The sequence below is a fragment of the Camellia sinensis genome, chromosome 11 (genome assembly GCF_055761805.1).
Source record: "Camellia sinensis isolate YWXY chromosome 11, ASM5576180v1, whole genome shotgun sequence".
In the NCBI taxonomy this organism is placed as follows: domain Eukaryota; kingdom Viridiplantae; phylum Streptophyta; class Magnoliopsida; order Ericales; family Theaceae; genus Camellia; species Camellia sinensis.
In genome coordinates, this window is record NC_138971.1 from 127,288,281 (window position 1) to 127,311,422 (window position 23,142).

Sequence of the window (23,142 nt, forward strand, 5' to 3'; positions counted from 1 at the left end):
GCCAACATCCAGGCTTTCTCTCTTATCTTACCAACTCTTGCATCCTCCAAGTTCCAATCATCAAGGAGATCCACAACCTTTACCAGAAACACCTATTCAATGTCAAACAAGTTAAGAATGAAATCCCAAAACTCTATAGACACCCCACAATGAATGAGGAGGTGATTAACTGATTGTTCATATTATCTACACATGCAAACCAACTGACCCCAAAAAAGGTGCCTATGAATCAAATTGTCAAGTGAATCTTTTCATGTGTTGCTGTCCAAAAGAAAAAAAGGACACTTAAGAAAGCGCGTTTGGGACCCCAACCCCTTTCCAAGGAAAAGGAGGCTCTTGATAACCCCCCGCCAGGGTTCCATAGAAAGATTTCACCACAAAAAGGCCTACTTTGACATCCTCCACCTCAATGCACCCTCCTCTACCAATCGAGCAATTACCGAGAAGGCCAGCCAATTAAAAAAATACTCTCATACCAGTAGTAGGTTTGTACAATCCTTCAACTGCTTTAATTTCAGTTCATCACATAAAGCACGAAATAAAGTATATGCAATCACAATCAACACAAAAAATTGCATTCACATAAGTAGCATTTTCCAACGTTCTAGATGACAATCGTAAACAATAAATGATTATTTCATTTAGTGATTATCTCAAACACCAGCAACAGAAACAACACTAGCAGCATCGACATAGTCTGACGCTTCTATATATGGTCAAATAATAGGGCAGGTATAACAAAATAAAGGTCAGCAGTTCCAGAACTTCTTCCTAGTAAGTAACCAATTTTTTTAGAGACATGAATCCAGAGTACTAGACAAAGTAGTGAAATTTAAACAGGAAAACATTTATAAAGAGCAAGGTTTACTATGTATTACATAGCCAATGGCTGGTAACTGAAAAACGCAAACCTTTCAGATGAGAACATTGAGACTAAGTTACAAGCTACAGTTCAAAGAATGCTACACACACATCCAAACCACACACATCCTGTTGAACAAAAACAAAACAGAAAGAAACACAATAGGACAAATCATCCATGTTCAATTGCACGTATAAATCCCACTCTCATACCTGTGCTTAACCTCATAAAAGTCTGTCTTACCCTCAGAAGCAGGCCGTAGAGAAAATCCAGACAATGATCTAGTTCCTTGAATAGAAAATTTCACATAACCAACAACCTCAATTTCATCCCCACCATCTTCTTCACTCGAGTCCACGGGCATCCTTGCTCTCAACCTGCCAGGAGTACCCTTCAAAGGAATCTCTTCAATGTGCCATTTCAATTCTTTTTCAGAACGGTTCAAGATGGCTTTTGGTGAAACCTTCAGCAAAGATGGATCCACCGGCAGTTTCAGAGTAATTGTTACATCAGTCAGGGGTGCGGGCAAATCTGGGTTTGAAACATACTGCACCATCAGTGAAAGTAAAGTACCACTGTGACGTTTGATTAGACGAACTCTCAATGGAAGTGGAGTTGAACGGGGTAGCAAACTATACTTCAAGATTGGTATAGGCTCCTCTAAGGCTGCAGTCCTGACATGAAACATCCCATTGCCAAGGCTGCTTACACGAGAGCTCTGCATGACCACTCTCTTCACACCACTCGTGCCCTCAACCTTAAAGGAAAACTCAGTTTCTTTATCACCAGAAGATTTTGGGGGCAGTGTTCTTAAATAAACCACACCCATTAAGCCAACTCTAGCGAGCAATGATTCCCGGAACTCTGCACTAATCTCTTCTGAAATGTACATCTCAGGACCCTTCATTTCAGTTTTTTCCACCAAAAGGTTTTCAAGAGGAGTGCCAGCTCCAGCTGGAGCGGTTGGTGGTGCGTCACTCCCAGTTTGTAACAATTCAAGCCCACCAAGCCCCTGGGATTTTGCAGCTTTCTTTGGATCCACGAACTCTGATGCATCCAACCCACCACCCCAAGCTTGATTCATCCCTTCAAAATCTTCTGCCAAAGTCGATCCTTCATGACTGAACTCTATACCACCGTAATCTCCTTCAAACCCCTCAACACCAATGTGTGTTGATTCCGTTGCTGCAGGAGGCGGCAATGTAGAAACATCAAGACCTGCCAATGCTATCGACAAATCAGTAGATGACTGATCCTTATCTTTCTTAAAACCACCCACAAGTTCCTCAGGCTTGTTAAGGGCCTCACTCGCTGCAAATGGGTCTTTCTCTGTCTGATCCTCCTCAGGCTTCTGCTGCTGTTCCTGTTCATTTAATGTGCTCTGCCCAGTCGGAGCAAGGGTTGCCGCAGCTTCATCACCAGCTTCCAAAGTCTCTGGAGGTAATTCAAAGCTTGCATTTGAAAATGCTTCCACACCAGCCTGTTGCTCAGCTGAATGATGTTCTACATTGGCCCAACTATCAGCCCCCCTGATCTTATTCTCGGAGTCGATTGCTGAATGCACCATCTTGGCAATGCTATCACCGTGCATTGACGCAAGCATCGCTGCAAGCCTAATGTTACTAACCCCCCTCAAAACTATATCCAATGCCATGTATATCTCAGCATACTTCCTACTAAGCTTCTCGGGAGTAACATCAACACCTCGGCACGCAGTAACAATTACGCTAACCGCCTGGTTAACTATACTAATACACTCAAACACATTGTTCACACTTTTATCTTGATCCACCGTGGTGATCCCCAAAACATATATCGAATTCACCAATCGATAAACAACACGATACCGACTCTCGACACCCACGATCAATTGCCCACTGGACGCGGCAAGTGGGTCGTCACCGAGCGAAGTATCACCGTCCTCGGCCAACTGGTGCTTCCCGGAGGCGAAAGCGAGACGGGTTTGCCGGAAAGCCGAGAGGGCAACGAGGGCTCGGGCAGGAGGGAACCATTCCCGGGTCTGGAGCAAAATGTCGGATCCATTGGCTGGTTGAAGAGAGAGCGCTAAACAGGACATAGCTAACACTTGGGTTTCGTTTGGATCTAGGGTTTGGACTAGCAAAATCAGATCTTTTTAAGGGTTTCTCTCTAATTTCGATTTGATTATCAAATTCAATACGTCAAAGTGTAAATGAGTTGTGTTGTTTGTGTTTTAGGGTTTTGTGCTCTTGGATCTCTCGTGAGAGATTGAAAAATTGAGAGATAGATATATAGATAGATCTGGAAGGTAATTGAATGAAAAATTGGAGAGATTGGTTGATTAGAGATTCAGAAGAAACAATGTATAGAGTGAGAGCACTTACTTTACCAAGTGAAAAGCTTTGTGAAAAAAATGGAAGATCAGAGTTTCTTTGTTGATCGATCGATGTTGCAGAGAAATGTGGTGAGGGTAGAGAGAGAGAGATGGAAAGAAAGTCTCAGGGTGGTTTATGGGCTGAGCCGGGTCGCCCCAAACCCATTACTTATTTCATTTTGACTTTTAAAAATAATTTTTAAGTATATTATATATATATATATATATTTACATTTTAGATCTAAAAATTAAAATTTTTGTGAAATTTTTTTTTTATAATTTTTTTTTGTATTTGGTATTTTTTTAATTCACCATTTTTCAACCTTTTAAATGTATTTGTGTATTTAAAAAATAAAAAATTACCTAAAATATTTACTAAAAAAGATATGATAAGCAAAAACATCAAAACTATTTTTGAAAATTTAAAAACCAAAAAATCTTATGCATTCAACATTCCAAGTTAGGGCTGAACCAAAAAATATATATTTGTAGATCGATTCGATTCAAACACTATAGTTTAGTTTACTTTCTCACTACACCATTTGGTCTTGGTTTTTTAAATAGATGAACCGTACTTTCTAGTTCAATTTATAGTTTCATAATTACAATTTCAATTTAGAATAAAATGAGTAGTTTATATTTATCTATATATACATTAGTAATTGACTCGTGCAATGCACTTGCCATTTTTTTTAAAAAAAAATTATTTGATGGTATGATGTGTATGTTATAAATGAGAATTTTTAATTTTAAAATTAAAATTAAAGTATGATTTTAAAATATATAATTTGATAATATTGGTGCTATAATTTTATAAAAGTGCTATTTAAATACTTATATATATATATATATATTAATGTTATTTAAATACTTATATATATATATATTAATTTTAGTTAAATTATTTTGCATATTTTGATAATTTTAGTTCTATTATATTATAAAAGTGTAATTATCATATAATAATTTTGTATGATATATATTAAATTATAAGATAGTAAAATAAATACTCATTTTGATATTAAAAATAATAGGTAAATTAGAAAAAGAATCAGTAACATAAAATTAAAAGTAATTTTAACTATTTAATTTTCTTTTATAGTCATTTAGAAAATTAAAATATGTAAAAATAGAAATTATATAAAATTTATTGAAAAAATTAAATATAAATATGTTGTAATTGGATTATCATATAATGATTTTATATGATATATTCTATGAAAGTGTTACTTGAATACTTATATATATATATATAGATATATTAATTTTCTGACTTTTTTATAGAATCTATTTAAAATAGGTAAAATTATTATAATTTAAATTGAGTTTGAGTTTGTGTAAAACTCTAGTTCGTTTGGGAAGTGGGTTGTTTTTTTAGCTTTTTGACTATTTTAGTCTCAATTTAAATTAAAAAAGTCTCGTTCGTGAAGAATTTTTTGATTTTTTTTGATTTTTTGTAAGAGAAATAATGTAATGATTATGGATTGGATGTGACATTTTGTCTTATTAGGCTAAAAAGTCTATTTTCCGTTTGGCAAGAGTTTTTTTGGCTATTTTAGCCACAAAAGACAAAAAATGCTATTTTAGCCACAATAAACAAAACATCACATCCAACCCATAATCATTATACTATTCTTTCATAAAAAAAGTCAAAAAGCCAAAAAGTTCTTTCCAAACCAAGCTTTTTAGCCTGGGTTAAAATAGTCAAAAAAACCAAAAAGCTAACCCACTTCCCAAACGGATTTTTGTGACTAAAATAGCCCTAAACCCAACCCAACCCAAGTTGCCAAACGAAGGCTATATATAAATAGATACTAGTCTGCTCTTTTTTAGAAAAAAAAAAGAGTAAGGGCTGGTTAGGCATACCTCAAAAAAGTAAAAAAATCAAAAAATTACTAAAAAAATTAAAAAGTTATCACTATTTACCAAAAAATAAAATATAAAAAAAATAATTTTACAAAAATAAAGTACAATTCACATATCACGTGAGTTGTACTTTAGTTGCCCACCGTTTGTACAAAGGAAACAAGTGGAGAAACAAACAAGACGGTGTTGTTCGACCCATGAGGGCCCATCACAGGACCCGTTTTGATAATATGAACTGTTCAATGCGTAGAACTCGTCGAGTAATATAAACTTGTAAAAAATCACGTTGATCGGATATCGCTAACTACATGATCAAATCAGTTTTGTATAAAAAGGATGGTGTTATAGTTAACAGATGATAAAAAAACTAATCTAATCAGATAGCTATCGATATCCGATTAACGTGATTTTTTACAGGTATATAGTATTCAACGAGTTCTACATATTCAACGGTTTCGATTAGCAAAACAGAACTCGTGGTGGGCCCTCACGGGCCGAACAACACTGTCCAATTCAATGCCCAAAAAGGAGGCAAGCTTCTCCTAGACACTACTTTGCCCACCGTACTGCCTACTCTGTCAAAGTTTCTCCTATATACTAATTTATACAATTTTTTAATACACATTTTTTCGTAAAAAGTCAAAAAACTATCCCAAACAACCATTTTTTTTCCTCAACTTTTTTGTCTAAAAAATCAAAAAATACATTTTGTTAAAGCTGTTCGTCCCAGTGAATGGATCAGGCAGGTCCAAGCTCCTCCAGCCCGTGTCCAAATGATCAAGCCCACCAGATAACCTGCAGGCAAGTTCAACGGGGAACGGGGTAGTCCCCCAGTGAACTCTCCGACGAGCAAGTTAGGAAGAGAAGTAGAGTATATGGGAGAAGATTAGAGATAGAAAACTTAACCTTTTTCTTGTCAGCAACATTTGCTTATATCCTTTGGCAATCATTTCGCTGTCCCTTCCGACCTGCTCTCCTTGCCGAAAGCCTATGCTGTAGCTTACCTTGCTCAGGGTAAGGGGGTCCTGTTTCGACGGAGAGGTGTTGTCGTAATAAATGCTGTGATGGGTTGCATTAATGGTGATGTGCAGTGGCAATAACTTTGCAGATCTTTGTCTGCTGATGTGGCTCGTCCTTCACCCTCCGCGTGCCTGAATGCTGTTGGTTCTTGATGCCATATTGGATTCCAGCTGTTCTGGACTCCATCGGCAGGGTTATGCATTGGGCCCCGAATGATGGGCTCGGGTTACTTATAGTGGTTCATGGCCTTTGTGGGCCTGTCCATGTCAGTAGTCCCCCATTCCCGAGTGTAGCTTCAGACCAGCGAAGGGAATATGTATGAGGAAGATGAGTCCGACCGGGATGGGCGGCCGAGTTGGTGAGGCGAGCGTAGGATGGTCCGACCGTGGGAAGGGTTGATTGTGTGAAGATCGAGTGGAGGGCCGACCGGGAGGAGGTGCGACCACGCGGGAAGGCCGAGCTAAAGGGCCGATCGTGAAGAGGGGCGACCGCGCGAGAAGGCCGACCGTTAAGGGCAGGCCGACCCAAGGGGCCGACCATGAGGGCAGGCCGACCGTTGAGGACAGGCCGACCCAAGGGGCCGACCCTGAGGACAGGCTGATCGTTGAGGACAGGCCGACCGTGCAGAGGGCTGATCGCGCGAAGGCTGAGCGGAGGGCTGACCGGCCGAGCTAAAAGGCCGACTGTGGGGTGGGGCGACCGCGCGGGAAGGCCGAGTGGATTGGAACGGGGCTCAAGGGGCGGCGTGGCAAGTGATGATTTGAAGTAGAAAAGACAGGGTAAGGGGAGTGGACAGTGCATCGTGGTCGTACACGTGGCCATATCCCGTAGGGGGGAAGATTAGGCGTTGGATCAGAAACGAAACGTTAGCTCATTGTGGGTGTTGAAGAGACGGTTTTGGCAGATGATTTTGAAAAGTTTTCAAACTGGCGAAAATTAATTAGGACCCTTGGAATACGGGCAAACCGTGGGCTTTTAGCATTATTCGATTCACTTACTTGTGTACGAAAAATCAAAATATTCCAAGTGTGAATTCCTTTGTTGCTCACAATACACCTCTGCAACACTTTTTCAATTTCCTTGTTCCTGCCGCCGAAGCGATTCGCAAACATACCACAAAAATGGCCGAAGAAGGGAGTGCGATTGTCAGGGTGGACCCGCTTGGAGATGATGATGCTGTGGAGCTAGCGGCGCAGCATAGGACAGAGAGGGTGGGGGAGTCGGTGGTACGATCCCACGGTTCCACCATGATAGCAGCTCCAAAGCCAATCAGCCAGGCGGAACCAGATCATTGGCACACGAAGGCTGACAAATCCACGATTACTGAGGCGGAGTTGGAGGCTATCCGCGAAAAATACCAGATCCCTGGGGAAGTGGAGTTGTTGCTACCGACATCAACAGAAAGGCCGTCTGACACCAGGCCAGGGGAGTTTTCCCTTTATGAGGAAGCTCTGAAGGGTGGACTGAGGTTACCACTGCCGTAAGTGGTGATGGATGTGCTTAACCGTCTGGAGGTAGCACCGGGGCAACTAATGCCCAATGCATGGAAGATCCTGCTGGCCTGTGCCAGTGCATGGCCGAAGGCAAATGGAGGGGAGGCGATGACGGTAGACGAATTCTTTACGTGTTATAAGGCTTCGGGGCAGTAAGAGACGTGGGTCACTCTGCAGGCAGCAGTGGGGAAGGGATTGGTGGCGGGTCTGCCGTCGTCGATCAAGGGGTGGCGGCCGCGATGGTTCTACATGTCTGCCAATGGGGGGCTTGGAGTGCGCACCGTTTGGAAAGTGCCCATCAGGTCTGTGGAGCTGAAACTGGGGGCAGTTGCGGAAGGGAGGGTGAAGAGGGTGAAGGAGTGGAGGGAGAGAGAAAAGGCCAAATGGGACGAGCTCGTTCAGCCGTCAGCATTGTTTGAGATGGGGTTGGGGCCAAAGCCAAGTAGTGGGGACCTCGACCGAGCGGAGTTGGAGGCGAGGAGAAGGGTTCAGGAGGCGAAGGATCAGGCCATGCTTGCCAAAGCCCAATAATTCAAAGAGTCCCAGGCCGACCGACCACCAAAACCGGTTGCGAGAGAGCGGATTCGACCTCGGCCCAAACCCTTGGGAGAGAAAAACTTGGGTGATTTTGTGCCGCGGCTGCCCCCAACAGACCCTTTGAAAAAGAGGTCCTTGAAGGAGATGGAGGCGTTGGGCGTGAGGAAGAAGAAGAAGAGAGTGAGTCGGAGTGAGGAAGTGCCTGCCCAGAAGAGGAGGAGGGAGATGAGTGTGAAAGAAACCAGTGCGGCTGTGGGGTCTGAAGGGGGAGAAGTGGAGGGGGTTCCAGGAAAGGTAGGTGGCCCAGAAGTGGTGGATGTTGCCTTAGAGGTCATAGAGGTGGTGCCAGTGGTGGCGGCGATCGCCGTCGGGGTCGCAAAGGCCACCCCCGAAAGGCAAGTGGAGGACGAGGCTGCTGGCCCTGGGCCAAGGAGGGAGGAACAGCCCCAGGGGGGGCTTGCACTTCAAGAAGGAGGAATTGGTGCGACCACGGCGATCTACCACCCTCGTGCGGTGGCGGGTCGACTGGAGGGAGAAGAAGGCCCAGCTAGGGCAGGGGTAGACCGTCTTGTAGGGATTGTGGAAGAGGCAGCCCTGCGCTCGGCCTCCCGATTTAACGAGGCTGAGCTGCTAAGGGGGTTATACTCCACTCAAATGGAGGTAACCACCTTAGCGGGGGCCCTGCTGAGGAAGGCGGGGGCTACCAAACTCAAGGCAGATGAGGCCAAGGCTCAGCTTGCAAAGTTAAAGAAGACGAGTGCAAGTTGGGAGAGTGCCCACACTGAGCTGCCAGCGGTTAAGGCGGAGCTGAAGGACACACGCCGCCAGGTTGTGTCGCTCGAGTTCCAACTTGCTGGCAAGTAGAAGAAGTTGGACGAGGCCCAAAGAGCCTGCCCCGTCGCGATCGAGGGACATGAGGAGGCTATGAGTAGTAATGAAGAGCTGGTGAGGCAAAAGATGAGGCTGATGGCAAAGTAGGCGATCTCCAAAGGGAACTAGAGGGTGAGCGCGCCAAGGTGGTGGAGGAGAAAGGGAGGCTTCAAAGGGAGTTAGAAGCAGAGAGAGTGCAGGCGACGGTGGAGAAGGAGAGCCTGAAGGAGGAACTGGAGGCAGAGAAGGCAAAGGCGGCGTCGGGAAAGGGCGGCCCTGCAGAAAGAGCTGGACGAAAAGAGGGCAAAGGCAGCCTCTGAAAGGGCGGCTTATCCCGATCTGTGCGTCGCAGCAGTGGAGCAATTCAAAGGGTCTGCCGAATTTCAGATGGCGGTTGATGCCGCGGTTGCGAGTAGTCTGGCTGGGCAAGAATCTGGGGGGGCTGGCCCATCGAGGACGACCGCTGGAGGCAGAACTGAAGCAGAAGTTATTGAGAGCTTCCAGCAGTTAGACTTTTATAAGCACGAAATGGCTGAGTACTGGGACAGTGGCTGGAAGATGTTTAAACGTAGAGCTGAAGAGCTGTTCTCAGACTTAGACCTTAGTAGTGTAACGATTGGCGAAGACGATGTGGCCCAAACCCCCCTGAATGAGGGCATTGAAGAAGAAGACCTCCTCTCCAGTGAGGAGGAGTAATTGGGGAGGAAGAAGAGAAAGATACATTGTTGTTTTTTTTTTTTTTTTTTGAATTGCTGTAATGAACTTTTGTACATGAATTGCTGTTATGAACTTTGCTGTAATGAACGTTTGTATAAAGTTGTGAGCGAATAAAATTTCAGTTGTGTTTGTTATTTGATTATTTCTGCTTGTGGATCTTAGATAGATGAGGCGTGGGGGAAGTGTGTGTAGAACTCCTTGTTAATAAGAGTGAAATTGAAACTTGTAATAAGGACTCAATGCAGAGTGAAGTTAAGAATTCCACAATGCAGAGTGAAGTTAAGAATTCCACAATGCAGAGTGAAATGTAATAAAATGATAGGCCTGAGAAAGTTAAATGTAATAAAATGATAGTGAAATTTAAGAATTCCACAATGCAGAGTGAAATTTGAAATGTAATAAAATGATAGGCCTGAGAAAGTTGAACATAATAAAGTGATAAGAACGTCTTTGGAATTTGACTAAGCAAAGAGTGGTGTGAAGACTTGGACCTGGAATTTGTGACTAAGTGTGTTAGTTAATTCCACAAGTATGAAGTTTTGTATGGTTGGTTTTGACCGAGCCCTGCATGTTAGGTCTGGACGAGTGTTTCACACTCAGTCTGGAAGGAGCTTTTAGCGCTCAGTCCGGCAGAGGGTGTTGACGGTCGGACTGCCGAAGACAGCTCATGCTCAGTCTGGCTGAGGCTTTAAGTGCTCAGTCTGGCTGGGGCTTTAAGTGCTCTGTCTAGCAGAGGCTTTAAGTGCTTTGTCTAGCAGAGGCTTTTAGTGCTCAGTCTGGCTGAGGCTTTTAGTGCTCAGTCTGGCTGAGGCTTTAAGTGCTCTGTCTAGCAGAGGCTTTTAGTGCTCAGTCTGGCTGAGGCTTTAAGTGCTCTGTCTGACAGAGGCTTTTAGTGCTCAGTCTAGCTGAGACTTTTTGTGCTGCAAATAAGAATGTTACTGAGACAACATATAGATAACTGAGACATATAAGCAAGAAGTTACATTGCGTAGGGGGAATGTCAAGAATGTGTGAATTTCCCGAAAACAAAATACAATAATTGAGTAATACAAAAATAGGAGCTTATTGAAAGTAACGTTTAAGGTGTTCGGCGTTCTATGGGTGGGGGAGGTCTCGACCTTCCATGTCCTGAAGTCGGTAAGTTCCTGGTCGGGATCGGGCTTTCACAATGTAAGGTCCCTCCCACTTGGCTGCCAATTTACCCTCAATCAGATTTTTGGTAGCAAGAGTTGCTTCTCTCAAGACAAGATCCCCAGTAGCGAACTCCCTCGGTCGGACCTTGCGGTTGTAGTGTGTTCTCATTTTCTGTTGGTATGAGGCCAGTCGGACAACGGTGGTCTCTCTAAGTTCTTCAATTAGGTCGAGGCCAGCCCGACGGAGTTCTTCGGTTAGTGCCGGATCCGGATGTGAAACCCTGGGAGTAGGCAAACCGACTTCTACTGGGATAACCGCCTCAGCGCCGTATGTTAAGCGGAAAGGGGTTTCCCCAGTGGGAGTCCGAGCTGTGGTTCGATAAGCCTAGAGTACATTTGGTAGCTCCTCCGCCCAAAGTCCTTTAGCAGCTTCTAGCTTAGTTTTGATGATCTTCAAGAGAGAGCGGTTGGTGACCTCAACTTGGCCATTGGCCTGGGGATGGCCAGGGGATGAGAAACAAGGTTGGATCTGGAGGTTGGCACAGAACTTCCTGTACTTCGCATTGTCAAACTATTTACCGTTGTCGGAGATGATGGCCTGAGGAATGCCAAACCTGCAAACGATCGACTACCAGATGAACTTGGTTGTGTTCGGCTCGGTGATGGTGGCAAGGGGTTCTGCCTCTACCCACTTGGTGAAGTAATCAATGGCGACGATCGCAAACTTGGTCTGGCCTCGGCCAGTAGGGAGTGGACCGACCAAGTCGATCCCCCATTTGGCGAACGGATAAGGGCTGCAAAGTGTGATCAACTCTGTAGGGGGTGCGTCGGGGATGTTGGCAAAACGTTGACACTTATCACATTTGAGCACGAAATCGGTCGCATCGTGATTAAGAGTGGGCCAGAAATAACCAGTACGGAGTATCTTGTGGGCCAGGGACTTGCCGCCCGAGTGATTGCCGCAGATCCCCTCATGAATTTCTTACATCACATAAGTTGCTTGAGTCGGATTGAGGCACCGCAGATAGGGTCGTGAGAAACCACGTTTGTACAAGATGCCGTCGACAAGGATGTAATTGGACGATCGTGCCCTGACTTTGGCGGCTTGCTGGTGGTCATCTGGAAGTTCCCCCTCTGTCCGAAATCGAAAGATATCCGACGCCCGAGGGATGGGCTCATTTCGGAGGAATTGTACTTCATGCTGGTCGGGGGAAATGGAGGGGTGGGATAGGTATTCGAGGCGGACGCCACTACTGAGGGTGGACTGGTCTGCGGAAGCCAACTGGGCTATCTCATCTGCCTTAAAGTTCTCTGCCCGAGGAATATGCTTGATGTGAAAGATATTGAAGAGGCGAACAAGGGGAAGTGCAAGATCTCTGTAAGTCTGCATTGTGCCCTCTTTGGCGTCGAATTCGCCCGTGATCTGTCTGACGATGAGCTGAGAGTCGCTGAGCACTCGAATGTGGCTGACACCGATGTCCCTGGCTAGACGAAGGCCGGCTATCAGTGCCTCATACTCGGCCTCGTTGTTACAGGCCTCAAACAAGAAGCGGAGCGCACATTTGAAATAACCACCCTCAGGGCTAGTGAGAATGAGGCCAGCCCCATTACCTTGCTGGCGGGATGATCCGTCGACGTTGAGAGTCCAAGAGTGAGGGTCTTCTGGCTCGATGGGAGCTGGTAGGGGTGGAGAGGCAGTGGTTGGGGTAGGATTAGTAAATTCCAAGATGAAGTCGGCGATAGCCTGTCCCTTAATTACTGTTCGAGGCCGGTAAGAAATGTCAAACTGGCTGAGTTCCACTGACCACTGTATAAGCCTGCCGGAAAGCTCTGGTTACTGCATGACCTTCTTCAAGGGTTGGTTGGTGAGGACCACTATGGAATGGGCCTGGAAGTAAGGACGGAGTCGTCTAGAGGCGGTGACCAAGGCCAAGGATAATTTTTCTAACAGGGGGTAATTATGCTCTGCTCCCCTGAGAGCCCGACTGATGTAGTAGACCGGTCGTTGGACAGAGTCATCTTCCCTGATAAGAGCTGCACTAACTGCGGTGCTTGAGACGACTAAATAGAGGAAGAAGGACTCGCCCGTGATTGCTTGTGAAAGGAAGGGTGGATTGGCCATGCACTGCTTTAACTGCTGAAAAGCCTCTTCAGATTCAGTCATCCATTCAAAAGTTTGCCGAAGAACTTTGAAGAACGGTAGGCACTTATCTGTTGCGCGGGAAATGAAATGGTTGAGGGCTGCAACTCGGCCAGTGAGTCTTTGAACCTCCTTGACCATCTTGGGAGACTGCATCTCAATCAAGGCCTTGATCTTTTCAGGGTTAGCTTCAATGCCCCGCTGACTGACCATAAAACCCAGAAACTTCCCAGATCCTACGCCGAAGGCGCATTTCTCTGAGTTGAGCTTCATTTGGTACTTGCGTAGCGTGGCGAAGGTCTCCCGCAGGTCCATCAAGTGATCAGTGGAGAGTTTGCTCTTGACTAGCATGTCGTCAACGTATACTTCCATATTCCGACCTATTTGGTGATGGAAGATGGCGTTGACCAACCGTTGGTAGGTGGCCCTAGCGTTCTTCAATCCGAATGGCATTACTTGGTAATGGTAGGTACCTCGGTCGGTGATGAAGGATGTATGTTCCCGATTGGACGGGTGTATCAGGATTTGGTTGTAGCCAGAGAAAGCATCCATGAAGCTGAGCATTTGATGACCGGCCGTGGCATCGACCAGCAGATCTATGTGAGGCAGAGGGTAGCTGTCTTTGGGGCAAGCTCGGTTCAGGTTAGAGTAATCGACACAGAGTCGCCATTTGCCATTATTTTTGTGGACGAGGACCACGTTTGACAACCATTTAGGGTAGTCAACATTTTTGATGAATTTGGCCTCAAGGAGTTTGTCGACCTCTGTGGCTATAAGAGTATTGCGTTCTGGATGAAAGACGCGCTGCTTCTGGCGGTAAGGTCGGAAATGAGGTTCAATGCTGAGGCGATGAGTTATGAAAGAAGGGTCGATGCCTGGCATATCTGAATGAGTCCAGACGAATACATCATTGTGTTCAGTCAGAAGGGCAGTAAGGTCGGCCTCAGCTTGGGGGGATAACTGGCTGCCGATCTTAGCAGTTTTCATTGGGTTGGTGGGATCAATGGGAATCTCAACGATGTATTCATCTCGGGTAGCTCGTCCTCATCTCGGGCGTTAAATCCTTCAATGATCATGGCCTCCTTCAGCTTGACTTCCTTGAGTGAGGCGACATAACATTCCCTGGCGATGGTTTGCTCTCCCCGTACTGTCCCGACCCCCTGGTCAGTGGGAAACTTTATGGCGAGGTGGTAGGTTGAAGTGATAGCTTGGAAAGCGTTGAGGACGGTGCGGTCGAGTATGATGTTGTAGGCAGAGGGACAGTCGACCACAAGGAAAGTGAGTAACTTGGTAGTCTGCCGTGGGTATTCACCAATAGTGATGGGGAGGTCGATGGAGCCAATGGAGGTCACCCGGTCGCCAGTGAAACCGACCAAGGGGGTTTGGAAGGTGGACAGGCTTTCCTCTCCAATTTTGAGCTGGCAGAAGCAACTGAGGAATATGATGTCTGACGAACTGCCGTTGTCGATGAGAACCCGTCTGACCTTATAGTTGGAGAGAAGGGCAGAAATGACGAGGGGGTCATCGTGAGGATAACGGATGCCTGTACAATCGGCGTCCTTGAAGGTGATGGACTCTTTCCACCGCCTGGGCTGCTTGGAAGGTCGGTCTACCGTGTCCACTGCTTTGGCCGAGCCGTGTCTTATTTTCCTGAGCTCTGCCTTCTGAGTGGAGCGGGATGGTCCGCCACAAGCAAGGCCACCAGAGATGACTAGAATTTCATTAACTGGCGGAGGGGGATTACCTGGGGACCGAGGCTGTTGTGGGAGGCGGTCACGGCCTTGGTCAGGTTGGACTGGCTGCCGAGGTGGGGTACGTCAGCGGTTGTTCCTGAGGGGCTCGGTTCTTTGTCTCTGTTGTGGGTGGGTGTCCGTGAACCGGCTGAGACGCCCTTGACGAATGAGGGTCTCGACCTGGTCCTTGAGGTTGATGCAGTCATCAGTGTTGTGGCCGTGGTCCTGGTGGAAGCGACAATATTTGGACTGGTCTTTCCGGTTGGAAGGGGTCCGTGAAGGCAGGGGCCATTTGAGGAGGTAATCCCGTTGGATTTGGTAGAGGACTTGTTCCATGGGAGAATTGAGGGGCGTGTACCGCTCGAACCAACCGGGCGGTCGGGCCGGTGTCGACAGGTCAGTGCGAGGAGGTCGGTCGGGATATTGGGGCGTTTGGCTGTTATACTGGGTGTTTCTAGGTTCCGAGTCTTTTCTCTTTTCTCTGGGGGGTGGGTTTTTGGATATTGGATATTGGATCTTGGCGAGCAACTAGTGAATCTTCGGCATTCATATATTTATGGGCTTTGGATAATAGGGCTGCCATGGAGGGCAGTGGGTTTTTGGAAAGGGAGAAGAGGAAATCGAACGATCGCAGCCCGGCCATGAAAGCCGTAAGGATGACCTTATCGTCATTCTCCGCTACTTGTAGGGCTTCAGTGTTGAAGCGGGTAACGAAGCTACGTAGTGACTCCCCCTCGGTCTGACGGATGTTGAGGAGTTGGGTTGCAGGACGGCGTTGGCGTTGGGCTCCAATGAAATGGCTGAGGAAGGAGTCGCTGAGATGCTGAAAAGTGGAGACAGAGTCCGCTGGTAACTGACTGAACCACAGTCGGGCTGACCCCTTCAGTGTCACGGGGAAAGCCCGACACATGATCTCGTCGGGGAAGGCATGGAGGATCATGAGGGTACGGTAGGTCTCCAGATGGTCGACTGGGTCTGTCGTACCGTCAAAGGAGTCAATGGTGGGCATCTTGAATTTGGCGGGCAAAGGTTTGTCCCGGATGGAGGCAACAAATGGTGAATTTGCCGTAGTAGAGGGTTTATGCTGAATGTTCTGCATGACCCCTTGGAATTGGAGCTTCTTTGCTCGGAGCTCGGCATCCCAGAGTGGAACGTGGTCCCCATGGTTAGTCAGTAGAGGTCGGACGCTGCTGGCCTCCTCTTCAGGGGCTGGTGCTACGACCGATGGGTGTGGGGTTGGTGGTGGCGGATTTATGTGTGGGTGGGGAGGTTGCAAACCTTCCAAGTTGGGTGGATGGAGTTGGGGAGCAGTATGGCTCGGGTTCTTTCTTGGTTGGGGGGAATATCTGGAGGTGGTGGAGGAGGAATCGGAAGGTTTCTCTGGAGTAAAGCATTTATCAAGGCCTAGTTTTGTTCGGCCATGCGGTTGATGCTGTTGGTAAGCTCGATAAAGTACTGTGGTGGGTTGTTTGGATTGGGGGGGTCGACTTGATGGTCGGCAACATTATTGTGAGAAGCCATGGATCTAGTCGTGACCATGCACTTTGACGGGTAGGAGAGAAAGGTTGTTAGAACGGGGCCTCCGGCGACAGTGAACACAACTGGCGCGAGGAGTAAAGCGTTCCCACAGACGGCGCCAACTGTTAAAGTTGTTCGTCCCAGTGAATGAATCAGGTAGGTCCAAGCTCCTCCAGCCCGTGTCCAAATGATCAAGCTCACCAGATAACCTGCAGACAAGTTCAACGGGGAACGGGGTAGTCCCCCAGTGAACTCTCCGACGAGCAAGTTAGAAAGAGAAGTAGAGTATATAGGAGAAGATTAGAGATAAAAAAAACTTAACCTTTTTCTTGTCTACAACATTTGCTTATATCCTTTGGCAATCATTTCGCTGTCCCTTCCGACCTGCTCTCCTTGCCAAAAACATATGCTGTAGCTTACCTTGCTCAGGGTAAGGGGGTCCTGTTCCGACGGAGAGGTGTTGTCGTAATAAATGTTGTAATGGGCTGCATTACTGGTGATGTGCAGTGGCAATAACTTTGCAGATCTTTGTCTACTGATGTGGCTCGTCCTTCACCCGCCGCGTGCCTGAATGCTGTTGGTTCTTGATGCCATATTGGATTCCAGCTGTTCTGGACTCCATCGGCAGGGTTATGCATTGGGCCCCGAATGATGGGCTCGGGTTACTTATAGTAGTTCATGGCCTTTGTGGGCCTGTCCATGTCACATTTATTTAAAACATTCTAAACCACTCTTAAATTTTTAAAATGTGCCCTCTAAGAAAGGAAAAAACACCAATTATACATATATGATTTCTTAAACGCTACCATTTACTCTTGCAAGCTTGTTTTTGTGGAGTAGTAATCATATGGCATGTTGTTCGATGTTTGAACAGATTGTGTTCAATATTATGTGATCACGTGTCTGAATTATGGCAATAGTTTTAAAATCCGTGATTCAAACCAAACCAAACCAAACCCCGTTTAGTGATTTGGTATAGTTTGGTTTCAAAATTTTCATCATTTTGTTTGATTCCAAAATTCTTGAAACTGTGAGTAGTTCTGTGATTATTGATTTAGGGGTGGTATGGGATGTTCTAAATAAGTGTACTTTTTGACTTTTTGTAAAATATAGGTTGAGTGTGAAGTAATGTGGTAGAGAGGTGATATGACTTAAATAAGATGATGTGACTTAAATAGAATAATGACTTTTTAACTTTTTGACTTTTTTAGTACATGACAAACAAGGCCTTATTCATAAAACTGAACTACGCTCATCTCATATCTCAAGTCATCTCAAAATTTTATTTAAGGTAAATTACACTTTTCACACTAATAGTTTGACTTAAATTTAGCTTTATTTCTAATAGTTTTAATTTGAACAATTTGATTCTTATACTTTGCATCCAATTTTAATTTAGCACTTTCATTCAAAATTTTCGTTAATTTTCTGTATGTGTACTTCTCTAAAGGTTGACAAATGTTTTAAAATTATTAATTTTAACTTTCATTCTTAACAGAATGATCAAATTAAAACTAGATGTAAAACGCAAAGATCAAATTGTTCAAATTAAAATTATAAGAGTTAAAATAAACTTTGAATCAAATTATAGAGATTAAAAAAATTAAAGTAGTGTCATAAAAAATTTGATTTATTCAAATAAATAAATAAATAAATAAAAATTTCATGTAATTGCCATGTTTCAACTAACGCACTTTTTTTTTGGAATAAATTATGGCCCGAAACCAAAATTGAACGCGAGGGCTGAAGGAAAAACTAACGTGCTTTTACTTTTCACAAGCTTGCAACATATTTCATTACATATAACTCTAACTCAAACCATTACATTTTCTTTTCCATAAATTATTATAAAAGACAACATTGTCTTATAATATCCTCCAAGCGTTTTCAATCTCATTTTATTAATTTGACATTTCTTTTTTCAAAAAAAATAAAAAACAAAAAACAAAAGACATAGTTACATTATACCTGTTTCTTCCTTAACAGTCAAAATCTTACATATCGTTGTTGGCTTCTCGCTAGAAACTTGACACAAACCTTCCACTACATCCACAAAAGCGTGCAAGATGTACTTGTGGGACCTCTTCTCATTGACCTCAAGGTAACAAACCAAGAGCTCTTGCATGTAATCCCAAATCCCAATCAACGATTAGATCTTGTTCTAGTCTAGACTCTGCCATCTCCATCATTCATTCCTAAAAATCAACATATGGCTTTGACGAGTACATTACTATTGCAAAGTTGTCATCACAAGATGGAGTGTTGCGACTCGTGCTCTGATATGCTTCTTTCAATATTGAACTTGACATGTCGATAAAAAACCGATGGAACCTATGATGGTTGTGTGGTGGATCCATCGTCAACATCGACATTGGGGTGTCAAATAGTTGGAGACTTCATTTGACCTTTGATTGTGGTGGAGTTGTTATGGTCATACAATTTATAGTAATCAACAGTAATCAACGGTTGGTCATGCAAATTTGAAATGTTTACAATCTAAGTAGAAATTAGTGGGAGTTGGGGAGTGTGGGAATTTGGGTTTGAGCTTTTTGAGCTTGGGAACATTGATGGGCATTTTTGACCTTTTGAGCTTGGAGAATGGAGATATGGAGATTTTGTTAGTATTTAAAAAATAAAGAAAATAAGAGAGAGAGAGAGAGAGAGAGAGAGAGAGAGAGAGAGAGAGAGAGAGAGAGAGAGAGAGAATTATGGTCTCTTTTTCTAATAGAGTTAGATAGAGGAATGGTTTGAGAGAAAATGTGAAATTGAGGATGCTTTTTATATAGATATGGGTAAAAGGTAATGATAAAATCATAAAGATATGAAAAATGCCTGGGATCTCTCAAGTTGGAGGTCCTTGTAACTCTCAAAATGATATGGACCGATAATGTATTTTTGAGTTTTTTGTGTTTTTTTCTTTCTTGGATCAATTGTTGGAACAATCTTCCGTGTAAATAAAATAAACTGAAACAAATTCAAATAAATAAATAAATAACGTACCGAAATTATTTATCGAACTGAATTAAAAATTAAAAGAAGAAAGAGAAAAGGAAACAAAAGAAAAATTCTGTAAACAGAATAATTCGAATATGTTTTAAGATTGTTGGAACAATCTTCTGTGAAATAAAATAAACGGATATTAAAACAAACAAAATAAAATAAAGACTTACATAATTTATTTTGTCGAACCGAATAAATAAATAAATACCAAGTCGAGTGTGTGACACTCTGTCTTTAAGACAGATTCGCCCCGCTACGGTGCTTACGGTTGAGTGGCGTCTATCTCCCAGGATACAATGATCTTCACAAACTTGTAGTAGCACTCCATACAAATTTGTACGGCGAACTAGAACCTTGTGTTCTTACTCTCTGAATTTTATTCTAAAACTAAAATGAAGAATAATGCACAAAATAAATACTGGACAGTAAAGAGACAATTTGCAGACTGATTTTCGGATGTTCTAAACACTGCTGGAATGTTGGTATTTATAGGCAACTTAATTTGACCCGAACAGGTGCATTGGAGAAGTGAACAGGTGTAAACTGTTTCAAACAGATATAGATTGAATTTCAAACAGATTCACAGCAGTTACATACCCGAATCTGTCTGGAAAACAGTTTGGAACTGCTGGACAATTACGGTAGTTAATACCTGTTTGAAAATTGAATATATTCGGCAGATTCTGTATGGAATTTGAATTGTAAGAGGCACAAATTTTGGACTAAAATTTGAATTCAAATTCAAATTATAAAAATGCAAAATTTAAATTAATTTTCCCACAAGAAATTTGGAAAAAATTCAAAGAAATTTGGAAAAAATTCAAATGAATTTTGTCCAAAAAATTAATGTTAGACCCGACTTGGTACGGCACGACTCGGCCGGATGGCGGCGGCGCGCGTGTGGTGGTTTGGGCTAAGGTTCACTTTGTCCATAACTCATTGTCACGACCCAAACCCGGCCCTATGGGTTTAGCACCGTAACCGGCCAGTAATCCGAGATTACCGAAGGCCTGCAGGACAGTAGTACAGTAAAACAGAGTACAGGGCCTGGCGGAAGCCAATACAGTAAATAAACAGTGCCCAATGAGTTGTGACAGTCTGTATGAAAAAAGACTTCTCATACATTTATACATAAACAGTATAGAACAGTATGCACAACATTTACAATCACACAGTACAGGGACTTAATCCCTGATAACAGTACAGTAAACAGTTGACAGTCTATACAGAACGGTAAGACAGTACAGAAGGGGAAAATCTAAAACACCCCTAAGCCTTAACGGTTAGGCTCGGAACCTCGCAGTGAGGCACATAGGCTGGCTTGACAAAACTGGAGGAATCCTGAAGCTCCTAGCCGCGGTCTGGTGCCTGTACACCTACATATATATATGAGCCGTGAGGTAAAGCCCAGTGAATAACATAATGCGTAAAGAGGTTAAGAATGAATGTCCTTACAGTATGAAAACAGTTCATTTCAATCAGTCATTCAGTTGTTCAGTACAGTAAACAGTCATATGTGGTACATCCGTTAGCATAACAGTAAACAGTAGGTCTAGAAGACCGAACAGTAATGATGGCCATCAGTCAGTAAACAGTAGTGGTTCCAACAAGGGAACCGACAGAGATCTCTGTAACAGTAACAGTAAACAGTAGGTGCTAAGGATGCCACAATACAGTTCAGAATATAGGACATACATTCATTCAGTTAACAGTAATCAGTTCAGAAAATAGTACAGTTCAGTTGTTCAGAAAATAATCATTTGTGAACATATCTTTGCACAATCGTTACTCACAGAGTTCGGCCTACAGTATGCTAGAGCGTGTCTCCCCAGTCGCCAACCCTACACAGTTAACAGATTGAACACACTAAGCTACACAGTTGGGAAAGATAACAACTTAATCCCTAATGCCTCGGTGTGTTCTACATCTATATCCTCAACAAGATGCCTTAAACTAGGCCTAAGAATGCCTAGAATGGGATGAGGATGCAAAGATGCACATTTAAAAGCATTTTCAGGATTTTCAGAAAAACAGAGTCCCGCTTGAGCGCAGGTTTCCCCGCTCGAGCGTACAGGCAAACAAAGGTACACGCTCGAGCGTAAACTTTCCCGCTCGAGCGTACTGTAAAAGTACTGGATGGGTGAAATCCCCGCTCGACGCCCGCTCGAGCTTGAGACATGACTCCGCTCGAGCGCCCAATCCTCCGCTCGAGCGGACTGTAAAACAGTGCAAGATGCTGGAAGCTCGATTTTCCCGCTCGAGCGGCACTTCCCCCCGCTCGAGTGGACGACTGAAATCTGGAAATCCCAGATTCGAGCTCCAGGTTCGAAACCAAGCTCAAAAGCATCAAAACCAATCCTCTTGGGCCCATTTTCTGGAAAACATTTATAAACACATAGAATAACATGTTTCAAAGCTCAATTTTAAGAAATCAAAGCCCGAAGGTGTTTAATTCAAACTCAATTTAAACCATTTTTCAAGCACAAGATGAACATGCAAACATGCATGAATTCAAACCATTTCAAAGCTTCGATTTGATGCTCTAAAGAGCCAATTCTTTTCAAAACATGATGAAATCATGGACTACACTCAAGACATGAACATGTATGTAACATTTTGCCATGAAAACAACTCAAAATCCAACAATACTACCATGCATGCAAAGATTGGGCTTCAATTCACCATTAATGAACCAATTCATGACTTAGCTCTACAATTGGACATGAACCATGCATGAATCAACTTAAACACAAGTCAAAAGGATGAAATTCATACCTAGGTTCCTTGAATGCAAGTCTAGAGGTTCAAATTAACAATCCACACTTCAATCTTCAAGCAATTCTACCAATGAACTCAAGATCCACTCAATTCTCTCTCACTCTCTATCTTGGTCGGTTGAGTCTAAGGAATGAGCTGATGGAATGTGTATGAATGAGTGTAATGAGGCTCAAAGATGATTCAAGTAGTGGGCCACTTAAGTGGCATTAAGGTAATTAAGCCTAACTCTTTAATTAGCTTATTTTAATCTAATCTAATCATACCTAATCAATTTTCAAATAAATATACCATAAAATTACATTAATTATGACGCTCATAAAACATCAATCGGTTACTAATTCGGCCGCCGATAAGGCCTTCAATTAAACGCTCAAACATGAACAGATAAAATAAACAATCAACAGATAGAATGCAATTCAAATAGATGTATTCATTCAATTCAGCTTCAATTTCGGTCAGTCAGTTCAGTACTTTAATCAGTTCAACTATCAGTCATAATCAGTCTCGGTTAACAGTAATTAGCAGTTAATCAGTCATTAATCGGTAAACAGTATGAGGGTTGTTACACTCCTCCCCTTTACAAACTTGGGGTGCCCCTTGAGGCCGAACCCAAGTTTTGTAGGCTAGAGTTTATATACTCAACAAAACTCTCTTAAAGTTTTAATGTGGGACAAGCCTCATAAAGAAACCCACATTTAAAACTTAAATGTTCAATTCCATGAACCCGAAAACGACGTCAACTTCTCATTCACTCATAGATGGTTTTGACGTACCGTCTTCACCGTGTGACTTGCCACGCGGCAAAGAACACTTCACATCTTCGGACCCGCCCCAAAAGATGTTCGGGGCCCACTCAATTTTGGGCTCAAAGCCGGCCCAAAATAAGCCTAATAAACCAATTTTCCAACACCAATCACAGGTGAGTAAGGGTTGTGGATGCTATTTTTTTTAAGGTCTATAGCATTGTTGTAAAGATATTTAATAAATATAGTATCCCAATAGTATGAAGACTTTAATGCTTACTTGCAAATTATCTCTGTATTACGAACGGTGGTACTATATGTACAAATTGATATACTAACTAATGTATCAACATATATTATGATATTATACAAATTATTA

General features: G+C 43.6%; 1 protein-coding gene across 1 annotated transcript; it reads right to left on the reverse strand.

The window, feature by feature from the left end:
• Positions 1-826: 826 nt before the first annotated feature.
• Positions 827-3,390, reverse strand: LOC114273218 (muniscin carboxy-terminal mu-like domain protein). The gene has a single exon (XM_028214989.2). It carries the CDS (start codon positions 2,937-2,939, stop codon positions 1,044-1,046), a length of 1,896 nt encoding a protein of 631 aa, XP_028070790.1. The 5' UTR covers positions 2,940-3,390; the 3' UTR covers positions 827-1,043.
• Between the last annotated feature and the right edge of the window lie 19,752 nt (positions 3,391-23,142).